At 42.0% G+C, this 14,722-nt stretch overlaps 1 protein-coding gene across 2 annotated transcripts in view; it reads left to right on the top strand.

The window, feature by feature from the left end:
• Positions 1–14,453, top strand: part of FBXO25 (F-box protein 25) — a 41,462-nt gene extending 27,009 nt beyond the window's left edge. The window contains exons 6-11 of one of the 2 annotated variants that reach the window (XM_015416636.1): positions 500–593; positions 4,614–4,798; positions 5,227–5,409; positions 5,973–6,116; positions 7,914–7,940; positions 13,305–14,453. In XM_015416636.1, the coding sequence (XP_015272122.1) occupies positions 500–593; positions 4,614–4,798; positions 5,227–5,409; positions 5,973–6,116; positions 7,914–7,940; positions 13,305–13,394 (723 nt within the window). In that variant the 3' untranslated portion in view covers positions 13,395–14,453. The remainder of the gene's footprint in view (positions 1–499; positions 594–4,613; positions 4,799–5,226; positions 5,410–5,972; positions 6,117–7,913; positions 7,941–13,304) is intronic. The other variant, XM_015416637.1, reaches the window with a different exon arrangement.
• Positions 14,454–14,722: the final 269 nt, after the last annotated feature.

Below are 14,722 nucleotides of genomic sequence, written 5' to 3'. Positions count from 1 at the left end.
AGTAGTATGTAAAAGTGCTCTTATGTCTGGGTCCGTGCTTAAGACATTGAAGAAAGCTCTGTAAACTTTCTGGGTTGGGTTTAGATGGGCAGATTTGTGTAGCTTCTGTAGCAAGTTACGATGTTAATAGCAAGCACTGACATGTAGGTGGATGAGTAACTTGTGTTTCTGCTGTAGCATCAGAAGAGAAACTTGCATAAGTCAACTCCAAAATTCAGTTCAGCTTGCACAGCTCCCCATCATATGTTTCATCTTCATTCAGTAGACTAACTGTACAGTTAAGTAACTCAACATAGGTATGATTCATGATCATATCAGCTTCTCTAAAGATGCTTTTTGTTTCTGTGTGGTTTTTTCCTTAGCTGTTCAGCCACTTGGGTTCTGGCTTCTCCTCCCCCTGTTGTATTTTGATCAGTTCTAAAAAGTATAAATAAATAGCATAGTTACTCATGTTTCACTTGTCTTTATGCATCTTTTAATGCAGACTGTTTTCACTTAGCTTTTACAGTTAATTGCAAAATCCCAGTTGACTTCATTAAGTGGTGCAGCTCAGAAGAACTATTTCAGCATCTTGGATAAAATTGTCCGAAAGGGTAAGGCTGCACCTTTGCTGATCTCTGTATTGTGTATAGTAACTTTTCGATATGTATTTCTCAGCTTGAACAGAGGGCAGTAGGCAGCAGCTGTTCCCGGATCTGGTTCCTTGAAGCTAGGGAAATTTAGATGGACAGCATAGTGAAAAGTTTAAAAGCAGGAAAATCTTCTTTCTGTCCCCCTCCCCCTTCACTCTCATCTGGACATTTTGCAGGTTCCCTTTTGTGCATGCACATTAGAACGAATGTCCCAGAAACAAGCAGTACTTTCTTTATTCATTATCTTCTGAACATAAAAGTTGGCTTTTTTAAAGAAATAAGCGAGTATTTCTAGATTTATTTCACTAAACTTCTTGATCAGATTTTTCTAGTGAGGCAGAAATTCACAAATTGCTATTCTTTATAGCTAGCTAAAATCATTGCTCATTGTGCCTTGGCAATGAAAAATATATATTCTAAGCTGAATATATGAAAAGTAACAAATGGTTAAAATCCCACCCATATTGATAGGTTACTATTTTCCCAACATATATGCACATATGGGGACTTCAGTGTTCCCTCTATCCTGCATTTGTCTGTGCTGGCCCGCGACTTTTCATTTTTCAGCCCACTGGCACCGTTTCCCCCCCCCCCCCGAATCGTGGCACGGCAGAGGCCGGAGCAGCATCAGCAGCCTCTGGGCTGGGGCCTGACACTGGCAGGCTGGGTGCTGTTAGCAGCGTGGCTGTATGAGATGGGCCTGCAACTTTGAGAGAGCCCCGCATGAGCCTTCCAGAAGCCAGCTCTCACACTGTCTTTCTCAGCCTTCCCATGCTAGCACTGCCACTGTCTGGTGCTGTCAAACAACAGATATATACACTGCAAAAACCTTTTTTTATAAGTTAAAGTGTTCTATATGTTCCATCTTATAAAGTGCATTGTGTATTATTCATAATATTCTAAAGCAGGTATATATTCATTACATGCAATATCAACAATAATAATCAGTTTGTCCAATCTAATAGCTACCAGTCAATTTACATCCTTTTTACACAATCAACCCCAACGGGAGTTTCTAGAATTGTACACCCGCTTCTCCTTGCTTGAAAGTCGTCTAAAGGGGGAAGTTTCCACCTCCTCCCTTCTCTTTCAGTACCATAATGATGTTTGTAGCATTTGCACAAGACATTAAAATTTTCCAAGTAATGCCAATAATTGTGTTTTAAACCTATTGCAAAGGGTTGGGGCATGCAAAAAAATGCATTTTCAAAAATCTGTGAAAAGAATACTATCTGTTAAGGATGCTGGAAGGTTGCATGGCTTTTCTTGTAGCTGGCTGTTTACACAAAGGCTTTGCATCATGTAGAGGGTTAACTTTGCCAGTAGTAGGAGGGCTTCTTGAAGGAGTTGCACATATTTAGGTGACGGTGGGCTTTGCATTTAGGTAAGTTGGTGTTATGGGGATTTACCATAGTAGGGGGGGTTAATACCTGTTTCTAGTATTTACTATAATTTATTATTTATTTAATTTATAGTAATGTGGAAAATCCACATGCTACGTAAAGGAATCAGTTGTAACTGGAAGTGTATGCCTAAAAACATCTATTGCAACCCCCTCCAGCATTTTTGTGAGCCATGCAGAGGCATAATAAATGTAGAGTGCATCATCAAAGCTGGAAGAGCTTGAGTTGGCCCTGTGCCTGCATAACTTGAAGCTCCACCAGACAATATGTTATCAGAATTCATAAGAGAGGTGAAGACTGTCAGGAGACTCTGTGTGCACGCTATCTCCTCCATGGGAAACAATATCATCTGCTGATCGGTTGTAATTCTTGGAGAACTCCGTAAGAACATAAGAGAAGCCAATGTTGGATCAGGCCAATGGCCCATCCAGTCCAACACTCTGTCACACAGTGGCCAAAAATACCAGGTGCCATCAGAAGGTCTAGCAGTGGGGCCAGGACACCAGAAGCCCGCCCACTGTTGCCCCCCCAAGCACCAAGAATACAGACCATCACTTGCCCCAGACTGAAGAGTTCCTATCTATACCTTGTGGCTAATAGCCACTGATGGACCTCGGCTCCATATGTTTATCTAATTCCCTCTTGAAGCCATCCATGCTTGTAGTCGCCGCCGCCTTCCATGTGTTAATCACTCTTTGGGTGAAGAAGTACTTTTATTTTTTATTTATTTGCTTTCAATTTGTATCCCGCCTTACCGGTATGAACTGGCTCAAGGTGGCTTACACAGTTAAAATACTTCCTTTTATCTGTTCTAACCCGACTGCTCAGCAATTTCATTGAGGCTCCACCTGGATGTTGGCAAATCTAGCTAGAATACATTATGGCCCCGGCCACACGGGCCGGATATCGTGGGGGGAGGCGTGGCTAATTTCCCCGGCGCAGTTTGATGTGCGATTACACGATCAGATGCGCCGGCGGCACACCATGGGTCCTTCCCTTGGCACCGGCGGGTAAACGAGGGACTGGAGGGGAATGCCACACGCTGGCGCGATCACACCATGGGCATATGGAGGCAGCCCGTGGCAAACGTTTACTAGTACCTTGGAGGTACTCGTTTTTTAACGCGCATTGTCGGCGGTAAGCCACGGGTGCACTCCACTTCCCAGATGTTGGAGTGTGATTGCGCCAAGATAATCCGCCCACCATCCGTGCCTCTCCCGCAGCAACTTTGCCGTGTGACTGGGGCCTATATTGATTTTTAAGGTGCTACTGGTCTTTATGGTGTTACTGTGTCCTAGTAAATGTTATGGTAATAGTTATAAACAGGTTATGGTAATAATCTTATAAAAAACTAATTTACGCTATAGTCAAATCAGGCCCGCTCACAACTTTTATGCTAGTAGTACTTTTGGCTCACAAATAAAAATTTTATCTCACAAGTCTCCGCAACTCACAGGGAACGCTGATGGGGACCTATGAAAAATTCACAGGGGGGTGGGTGGGAGAGATACAGAATGACTTAGGGAGCCTGAGATCCAGAGTGACTGTGGGTCAGCCTCTGCCTTCCTTATCAGTCTGAGATGTGTGAAAGGGGCTCAGGCATTCAGAAGACAACAAGAAGTCTTTCTGCTTTCCAACTGGCTCTGCAGTTCAGTGCAACAGCAGCGACAGACCAAGCATTGCTGAACTCTAGAAGAGATTGAGTGGAAGGGCAAGCTAGCTGTTGCTGTGCTGCTTGTAGAAACACTTGGAATGCAGCGAGACGTCTTCACTACTTTTGTGAGACCTTTGAACGCCATCTCAGGGGAAGGGGAAACATCTGCTCTTCTCTTGGCTGAGGAGAAAGGCAAGGGTTCTCCCTGACTGTGTGTTATTGCCAGTTAAAAGAAGTGTTGACTGGAGATGAGTTCGTTTGTAGAATCTTCAACATCTTTATATCTAATTCTGAGCAATGGCCCCAGAGTGCAGATAAAAACATATGCACAATGGGGGCATGTACAGATACAGAGAAGACTTTTTACAGTCTTGGGAAATTCCCAAATTTGTAGGAAAGTCCTCAGCTTTTTTTAAAAAATTGGTTGTTGTGTTTTTTTTAAACCTGTCCAAAATTGGAAAATGCTTACTGGTATCTCATGAGATTGCAGATGGCATTGTGTTGTTGCCTAGCAACTAAGGCACTGGTACCTGAGCCTAAGCAATCTCTCTATCACTTCAGTTAAGTGGGAAAGCAGCAGCAGAGCAGAGGGAGTAGAAAATGGCACTGAGGAGAGAGAATGGCAAAGGCTGGGAAGAGAAATGGTGCAGTATGGGGGGCTAAAGGTTCCCTCCTCTGTGAATCTTGCACATCCCAGCTTGTATATTCTAATTACATTATGTCTATATCTGTTTGCAGTGCTGTTCTGTAACATTACGGTAGTGCTTCAAATGCCTGCTCTTACATGACCCCTTACTTGTAATGTCTGATGGATACTAGGGTTTTATCACCTTAATCAGTTGAGCAAAGGAAAAACTAATGAATTCCAATAGAAATCAAGAATGTTCACGTGTGTGGTTTTTTTCTTTTAATTCTCCCGTCAAGTATTGGAAGACCAGTACAACCCACGTCTAATCAAGGACCTTCTTCAGGATTTGAGTTCTACACTCTGCAACTTAATAAGGAGTGTTGGGAAGTCAGTATTGGTAGGGAACATTGATATTTGGATTTGTAGACTGGAAACTATCCTTTTGTGGCAACAGCAGCTCAGTAATCTTCAGATGACCAAGGTAAATGAAGCTTTTATGTCATAAGTGTGAAAGTATTGTATGAATGGATGGTATGAATGCCATTTTCAAAAAAAATGCTGAGAAATCTATTTCTCTAAAGATCTCACTAAGATCTTGTTTTTTGTCTATAATTTTTTTCTAATCTCAAAGCATATACTTGAGCAACAGATAACCCCATCTCTGAGAATGGCAGAGCATTATTAATTTAACTATCTCCATATAATTTCAACAAATGGGAAAACTGACTTGTTTATTTTAAAGTTAATTAATCCCCAAATGAGTACAATTGTTTAGCCTTTTTGTGTGCGTTTTGTTGAGGGAGGGAGGTCCCCCCCCAGCAATGGGTGGGAAGGGCAAAGCTAGGAGCTGAGCGAATGACTTTGTTTTCTTACTAGTCTGAAATCAACAGCTGTTAATTTTCTTTCCAGCAAGTCAACAATGGACTTACACTCAGTGATCTTCCTTTGCATATGCTGAATAACATCTTATATAGATTCTCAGATGGTTGGGACATTATTACCTTAGGCCAAGTGACTCCCACATTGTATATGCTCAGTGAAGACCGGCAGTTATGGAAAAAGCTTTGCCAGTACCATTTTACTGAAAAGCAGGTAAGAGGAAATTCTGAAGCTTTGATGCTATGTAAAGCAGGCAAAAGAGGGAGCAGTCTTCCACCTGAGTGGTCCATAAAGAATGAACACGCTAGCAGAGGCATAGAACTAAAACGAGGAATGTCTTTTGCCTTCATGTGTTCATCTTAGGCCTATGGACTTGGAAATAGGTCCTCTTTAACCAGAACTGGCTGCCAACTAAGTACACTCAGAAATGTAGCCTTGTAATGTCATCTGAAACGTGTTTACATGTAAGGAAGCCTGCCCGGATTCAGTTTTATGCAAAGTTATTCCAGTCTAGGCCTAGTAATATTAGTAGGGTTAGGCTGGAGTAATTCTGTCATTGAGTTGCACTATTAGTGTTAGTTTGGATCAGCTCAGATTAGTGGAGCACAACAATGTACAAGTATTAACCAAACACTTTTTAGCATATCCACAGTCTCCTAAAATATTTTACAAACAAGCAGGGATGATTTTTTTTTTTGGTTCCATGGAGCTATTTGTCTTATGGGAATGTGGGTTGAAACAACATGCTACCCTTCAAATATCACCTTTGTGTTCAGTTCTGTAGGCATCTTATTCTGTCAGAAAAAGGTCTTATTGATTGGAAGCTGATGTACTTTGCACTTCAGAAGTATTACCCCATAAAGGAGCAATACGGCGATACTTTGCATTTCTGTCGTCACTGCAGTATTCTCTTCTGGAAGGTAATAACTTTTTTTTAAAAAATAGAACTTCTGCTACAAAGTAGCCAATTCTGGAAATTATGCTAAGAGAGGACAGCACTGTTGTAGATAGTAGCACCTTTTTCGTGTCGATTAGAATGGTCACTGGTTCAAAATATAAGTGGCATATCAATCAAACTTAAAACTTCAACCCTCGAAAAGAACGTAATTTGGGGAGCAGAAGTATTAATTTTCAGTGGGTGCTTATAGGAAATGACACAGAAAGCATCTGTAGATGCTAAAGGATGTGCCAGCCAGTGTGAGAGTGCCTCATGCCTCCACCTTTGTGTGTGTGTGGAGGCTCCACATAATCCAAAAGGGAATTTGCACAGGGAAAATAAATTTTGCATATAATCTAATCCATAAAAAAAAACCTTACTGGCTTGTTTGCCCAAGCATACCTGTTGTTAATAATTTGTGGCCGAAAAGGGGGAAAAGTCTGTGCAGTGTCTCTTGAGTCTCAGTCTCTGAAAATGACTGGCAAATAACTGTCTGCACATTTGGAGGAGATGTGCCAGCTCTGCATGCATCTGGTGGTTGAGAATCTCCCTTATGTGATATACACCTTTGGATATTACATTGCGAGTTGTTCTTTTTTTTAAGTGGAAGCACTCTTGAATCCACTGGTTGGCACATCTAGGAACATCCAAAGCCACTTGAAGGGTATCTTCACACACAAAGTATAAATTAGGTTGCTAATCTGTCAGAGTTGTAATGAAGATATGCAAATGCCTGCCTCGGGTATGAATAGTGATTCTAGGTACTGAAACAGAAGTTCAGAGGCGATTAAGCATCACATGTGAAAACGATTGAAGAATGCTGAAGAGATCAGAGGAGAAAAATATCTGACTTCATTTGTTGACCATGGCCAATGATCACTGCCAAGACCCTACTTCCCATAATATTCTGCTAGTAACATTTTAAAATTATTTACGACAACTCACATGGAAGCAAGTTCTGTTGACTTGGTAGGACGTTTCCACAGAATGTGTTGAAGATGTGGTAGTTTACTAGGAGGATTAATGAGAAATTGAGATGGCTAGTGGCCGACACTAGATATTTTGCTTGGCTGAGCAAGGCAAAGTAAATAATGGGGTTGAAAACAGCAATGCATGCACCAAAAGAGCAAGAAATCTACCTAGCACAGTTCCACTTGTGGAAGGTGTTGCGCAGGATCTTGTGCAACATCTCCCACTCCTAGTGTGCTCATATACCCAATGGCATACACATTTTCTGTTATAGTTTTCAGTGGCTTGGATCCAGTGGTGCTCATATGGAAAGATAAACAGACTTAGTGCTGTTCCACTTGCATAAGGACTCATACAACAACCAGCACTTTCCTCCCTATATTTTATAGTGCCCCAGAATTGAATGTCACAAGATCTTGCACAAGCAGAAAGACAAATAGTAGGGATACAATGAGTCTGCCTTAGCACAAGCTAAGTAGCATGGTATTTTTCTTGTGCTTCTGCTTGTGCAGGAGCTCTTACGCAAGTTGAAATTTTGTGCTGGATCCAACCCAGTGCTGCTGCTATTTCATCATTTCTTATTCATGGGCCTTCACTGCTTACCTGGAATTCAGCACAACAAAGAAACTGTTTCACAAGATGCCTATTAAATCATTTTTAAAGGAAATTTTTTCCAACCAATGCAACAGTCCTCAGAAATCTGTTACAAACCATGTACTACACTTTGTATTCTGTCATTTATTCCAATAAAATCTTCCTCTCTTTTGCTTTACTGCCCTCCTTCCTGCTTCTTCCCTCCTGACCTCAAAAGGACTACCACCTTGCTTTGTTGCTGAAGGTACTTCGTGTGCTTTTCATCCTGGCTTTCCTCTGTATCCATGCTGTGTAGCTGAAATAAATAAGATGTTCCTTTGTAAATGTAATGCCCGCAACCTTGAGCATACTGTTAACTTTACAGGATGAAACAGAGTTCTTTGACCACAAGATTCTGATTTTTAAGTACATGAAGCAAAAAAGCATATTTATTGCCTGATGTAAGAAGCAGCAGTTGCCAGTTAACTCTTTGTTTGGGGGTGGTAAGGGAGAACCAAACAACTTTGCACCAGGTCTCTTGTCACAAAACTATACCTCTTGGGAAACAAGCTTAGTGTTATGGGACATTTTCTTCATTTTAGATCCTGTTATGTAGAGTATTTCTGTAGAGATACAGGGGTGGGTCACACACACAGAGCATTTTCAAGCTTGGAAGATTTCTACCCACAGAGGCTGCCCCCCACTGCAGCCCAAAATGGTGTTCCTGGGGGGGTCCCCTGATTGTGCCCCTCCTCAAGATTTCTCTGTGGATGGAGATCCTTCTGTCAGCAGCAAACACTCCATGGGATCCACCCCATATAAATTACTAGGAATACTTGTAATAATATGTTGTTTTGCAGTATTTTGTGCCGTGGTGTGGCTTTTCCTCTAGTATCTAGATGTTATTCAGTATCTTATGTACACAGACAAAATATGTAAACATTTTAATGAAGGTCTGATGTGGGTATCAGCAGCCATGGAATAGGAGGGGTAGAGTATATGCCTCATAAACAGTGCTGCAGGGCCCCCCTTTTCCTTTTCAGGTGTGCTAAAAGCCACTGTTTGCCACCATTCCATAGGTTGGCTATCCATGAACGGAGCCTCGCATGGACAAAACCAACCCATAAATCTCCCCAAGTATACATTACAGGAATATCTTTCTGTGGCATCCATCATTCTGCGCTTCGGGGGGCGGAGTTCCCCCCGGGGCCCGATTCCGCCGTGATGGAAATCGGGCCTCCAAAGCGGGGGCTTACCTGCTCCCACTTGGCAGCCCTACACACACTCTCAGCCTAAAATAGAGAAAGGAAGAATGTTATAAGTCACTTTGGGTTCTTGTTGGGGAGAGAGGCAGGGTATAAAGGAAATAAACAAAATACATGACTGTGTGAATGAGGCCCAATTTTTTTACTCTGAGAAAGCCATACAAAGTAAGTTCTCTTCCCCTACCTCTCAGTGTCATTCTAAAAGAGCTGCAGGTTCAGTTTTGAACACCTGGCATAAGGATATGCATACCCTTCTCAGGCATCTATGGGGGAGATGTTCGTGGAGAAGCCAAGTGCAGGCACAGTTAAAGATTCAGGCAGTATAGAGCAGGACTAGGCAGAGAGCAACTTGACAGCACTTCAGCGCCCACAGGCAGAAGGAAAGTCCGCTTGGGTACACATGAATAGTTCGAAAACCAGAACAGAATAGGAAGTATAAACAGTAGGAACCAGTAAACAAGGGAAGCAGCAGAACACTTCAGATTTCCTGGGCTTGGTGGAAAGAGAGAGTTAGGAAGACTTTGAGTGAAGTCAGAAGCAAGGTTCTGGATAGCCTGGGAGAGGAAGGCGAGGCATTCCCAGCCCTTGCTGACTTCTGTACACTGGGGGTGGGGGGGGCTCTGAGAAACAAAAAAGGTGCAGGGGCTTTCACAGCAGCAAGTTTTCCATATATGGTGAGCCAGAAACATGAGGCGAGAGAGGTTTCGGTTTTGGAAGACTATTCATTGTTACAGGCTGAGATTTCCAGGAACTGTTTTCTTAGGAAATATTGAAGGAATACAGCAGCATGTTGTGCCTAACGGGGGTGGTGGTTCTCTGTGCTTTTACTCTTTGTCAGGCCTGAACTTTTCAGGGTTTGCCCATGTAGGATAAGCTAGCCATTGTATTTCCATGGTTAATTTATTATTGTTGTTGTTGTTATTGTTATTAATAATAATAATTTAATTTGTACCCTGTCCTCCCCTGATGATGCCTTTTCTTCTGACCAACCCTGCCTCTGTAGTCCTGAGAGTACCCAAATTGGGGCTCACAAGGCTTTCCAGCAACCTTGGTGGAGTTGTTGAGTTTAGCAGAGGAAGAGGGTGGTGGTCACAGGCCAACAGGTAGAGACTAGTGCCAACCAAATGGAGGCTAAAAGGTCACAGGACAACAACCATGCTTCTAGGTATGGTAGACCCCAACAAAGTAGAGGGAAAGAACTGGCCCCCTCATTCTAGCAGGTCATAACTGATATTAGAATCAAATTTGCATGTATTTATCCAAGTGTGTCTTGAACTCTTCTACCTTAAATTGCTGAGTGTTCAGAAGCGGTGTTCCCTCTAAGCTGAGTTAGTGTGAGCTAGCTCAGTTTTTTAGCCCCCAGCTCACACATTTTTGTCTTAGCTCAGGAATAGGGCTGCCAAGTGGGGGCGGGAAGCGGGTAAACCCCCGCTTTGAATGCCCGGTTTCCGCCGCCGCGGAATCGTGGCCCCAATCGTCAGAGGGAAAACTCTATGGTTTTTCCTCCAACGATTGGGACCACACCCCCAACATGCTCTACGTCGTGCGTCACTTCCTGTGACGTTCTGGCGGCACATCCAGCAGCAGCTCCCGAAACCCGGCGACGCTCCCCCATCGGTTAGTCCGATCGGCTTGGCAACCCTACTCAGGAAGGATGGATCCAGAGCAAACTAATTTATGCAGCAGCCAAATTGCTCGCTGAGAACTTTAATGCCAGTAGCTCACAATGTAGAATTTTTGCTCGCAGGACTCCACAGCTTAGAGGGAGCATTGTTCAGAAGTACAATAGACTCCTTGGATGACTGAAACATTAATGAAGTAGCCAAGGTGCTTGAAGAGTGAGATGAAAGGTTGCGATGGAGAGATGAATGGTATTTAAAATGCAGGACAGATTATAAAAGTCATAAAAGACAAAATATTGTATGATGGCTTTATTATGGTGCAGAGGAAAATATGCCGGGGAATTCTGTATAACACAATGTAAGAGACTTAATGGACTGGGATATAAAGCACTCCACATCTGTTTCTTTGCTAGACTGTCAAATCATACTTTGCAGTTCTAAACGAAGATGCTGTTGGTTGAGCGCTGTAATAGATATACATAAAGCACCTCCTTCAAGTTTATTAAAAACAGTCATAAGACCAGCAAAATAAACCAAAATAGTACAACACCGAATCTACAACATAGAATCCTTGCAGCCTTAAGTACTAAAATACCAAACCAGTCAATTCTGTCATTAATGGCTCGAGTTATAGTACATTCTGCACTTTTTAATTACCAGGTAACAATATTTAGCAGCACTGCGTGAGACAGGCCCATAAGTATCAGCCAATAAGAACTTCATCAAGCATTCCTTGGCATATGTAAGATAATTAGCCAAGGGTTTAAAACGAGAGAGAAGGGGTATCAACAGCTGCTGTCTCTCTTCGTCATACATAGGACAATGGAGTAATATATGGGAAGCCGACTCCACCTGTTTTAACAAACAAGAGCAAGTTCTCTTGTGCATGGGGGTCCGGGTATATCTACCATAAAGTACTGCTGAGGGTAATGCATCAAGCCGTGCTCTAGTAAATGCCCATCTATGGTTAGGATTTTTTATTTAAATTTGGTCCCAGCTTTAATCTCTTATAATAGGAAGGCAGGGCTGCATAATCATTTTGTGCTTCAATATCCTTAAATCTTTGGTATATTAAGTTCTTTGCGTACTGCAACCCTCCCTCTAGCAAATTTTCAGGATCTAACCCAATTAATTTCAATTTATCTACTACTCTAAGAGCCCATTGGGGATACGGTGTTGATGACAAAAGATCAGGAATAAGTCCCACCGGATTCAGATGGGACTTAACCCAATAATTACTTCTGTATCCAGATATTCAATGTAACAGTAGATAAACCTGCTTCTTGTCTTAAGCCCAAATTTGCAGTACCTTTTGGGGCGTTCATAAAGCACCTCATATTTGACATGTTTTAAGCCATCTGTTGTTATGGGGGATAATATATTTCCCAATTAAGTTTAGTCTTCAACAGCAAATTTGTAACTTCAGAGCCAGATTTGGTATGCTGGTTTTAACTTTGAAAGCCCTGAAAGGCTGGGACCTAAGTACTTTAAAAGATTTCCTCTCCCTATTCTCATCTCTCTACCAGTTGTAGTTGGGTCAGCAGGTAGTCTTCCAGCTCTGTGGTAGTTGAGGGTAGTGGTGGTTAGAAGTGCTGGGCATTTACCACTGTAGCCCTAAGGCTCTAGAATACCTTACCTGCAGAAGGTTGTCTTTTTGCAGAGCTCAGTCAAGGCAGTGGGTGGTAGATTCATGACAGACGTAAGGAAGTGGTGCTTCATGAAGTGGATTATGGAATTCACTGTGTGGTGATGGCCGTTGAAGTAGTTTAGCCAAATTAATGGAGGCTCAGTTTGTCAACAGCGATTAGCCATAGTGGCTAAATAAAGCCTCCATTTTTATTTATTTATTTTTCACATTTGTATCCCGCCCTCCCCGATGGGCTCAGGGCGGCTAACAGGGGCAGGGTAATTAACCGTGCCATGGTTTAAACATATAAAACATATTAAAAACATCGACACTAAAACAACGGTGCTCAATCAATTACAGAAGAGAGCAAAGAGCACGGCAGAGACACTGTTCTCTGTATTTTATTAAAGCTCTTCCTGGAAGATCTGGTTGGATGCTCTTATAAACAGGCTGTTGGACCAGATGGACTTTTGTGTTTTCTGTTTCACCTACCTTTCTGTTGGTTCTGTGGCCAGCCTGTTTAATTTTTTTTTTTAAAGAATACAGTTATTAATTTATATGTTTAGCTGCTTTGGGACATTAGGAAAAACAGCCTAGAAATGTTTCAAATAAATAATTGCTGTAGTGATTTGATAATCTTTGTAGAGATCACAGTCCTCCTTTCCACTTGTCTTGCTTTAACCAAGTGTCTGTTTTGCTTTTTAAAGACCTGAAGTTTATTGGTGTGGGATGGTGATTTTAGCTAGCGTTTATTAGGTTTTAAAATTTTCCAAAGGTGGAATGTTGCAGATTAAAGGACAGAGATGTTGCTCTCTTCTGAGATGCAAGCTCTGCATGGGCAGATCCTTTGAATCACGAATGCGATGGATCTCTTGCCCTCTCCTCCTGCTCACCCTCTAGCTGCTCCAGACCATCAACTTCAGGAAACCAGCAAACACTATAGGTGTAGTCACTTAGGTACATTTTAGGACTCTGATCCTGCTGCAATTTTACTTTTTAAAAACTAGAACCAGGAGATCTTGAACAAGATGCTGCTTTAGGATTGGGAAACAGTTCTGTGTATATAAAGAGCTGTGGTTTTGAGAGAAAATAACCATGCTACTCATTTCTTTTAGGATACAGGACATCCTTGCACGGCCAATGATCCAGACAGTTGCTTCATGCCAGTGTCTCCGCAGCACTTCATAGATCTCTTCAAATTTTAAGTGCAATCACATATTTCTCTCCTTTCTTGCATTTACTTTTTCTGTCTTCTTGGGGGGGGGCATAGTTGTGCAGTATAAGTATAATGCTTTTTGTGCAATATTTCTCTGAATGTGCTTTGTAGTTTAGAAGGGATGTAACAGAGTAAGGAGAGAATATGGACGGGACAGATCTTCTCTTTATAGAAGGACACTAAACCTCCCAGGGAAGATGAACCATGGAATAAGATCCACAAAAGGCTACTTGAATTCACTGCAAATTTAGTCAGATTTTGGAACTTCATCAGTGAATTTGACATTTCAGTAAGACTACATTGACTTCTGGGTTGGGAAATGCAGGTAGTTTCAAGAGGTGACCAAAAACAATTTGCTTCCTTTCCGCATCACATTCCAGATGTCCACAGTCTGCATGGCCTATTAATCTTTCAGCGGACGCTCTCCAGGGCTTTTTTGTACCTATTGTGTCACCTGTGAGTGTTGCATGTCAGGGAAAATCTGGTTGCGCATCCCTGTGTGAAGCCCTTTGTGAAAGGAGTTAGCCCTGTTATGTAAATACATTATGCAGAATATTTATTTTTCTTAAAAATATTTTATTAATGATGTCAGACCTATCTGTGTGGGTTGCTGATCGCTGGATTGTGATGGAGTTTTTCCAGTGGTGGTCCCATTCATTTTCCTTTAATCTTCTAGTTTTCCTACTGTTAGTCTTACTGCTGTCAGGATTTGGGGTGGGGGTGGGGCTAACTTTAACAAAGAAGTAAAGTGGCATGTTAGTAGGCTGTTCTGATGTGGTACTAATTAAGGTTCTGTTGCAAAAACGTCTGGCCAGCCTGCTGGTACGAAGCTTCTCCTACAAGCTGTCAGTATGGCAAGAATTCTCTTGGCTGCTGCTCTTGTGTCCTGCAGGTATCAGAAAGAGTGGACGACAAAGTCAATGTATGGAAACATTGAAGTGGTTTTACAATGTCTTCTGGAAGTCTTAATCATTTCAACCTAATGTAGTGTAACAATGAATACAGGCCTTACGTTATATGCCACACTGTATTTTGATTCTAGTTTTGTACACCAATAAATCATGTTTTTGCCTTTTAACCAATGTGTTCTTCTTTTGACACTTTAACACACTGTGACCCTAATCTGAAGGATGGAAGGAAATGCTGTTGTTTTCAGTCCTGCATATTTGTGCGTATGAATGCTTATCCAGATGTGTGTGACTGCAGTTGTGGTGATTCATTGTACAGTAAGTTTATCAAGTTGGTTTTCTAATCATTAAATCTAATGGTGAAGTACCTGGCCCACATGCCAGTCATGAAAACATCCTCTGTGGATGA

The sequence above is a fragment of the Gekko japonicus genome, unplaced genomic scaffold, assembly GCF_001447785.1.
Source record: "Gekko japonicus isolate JY-2015 unplaced genomic scaffold, Gekko_japonicus_V1.1 scaffold5147, whole genome shotgun sequence".
Classification (NCBI taxonomy): domain Eukaryota; kingdom Metazoa; phylum Chordata; class Lepidosauria; order Squamata; family Gekkonidae; genus Gekko; species Gekko japonicus.
Note: the sequence above shows the minus strand (reverse complement) of the source record. Positions and strands in the feature narration are given on the sequence as shown.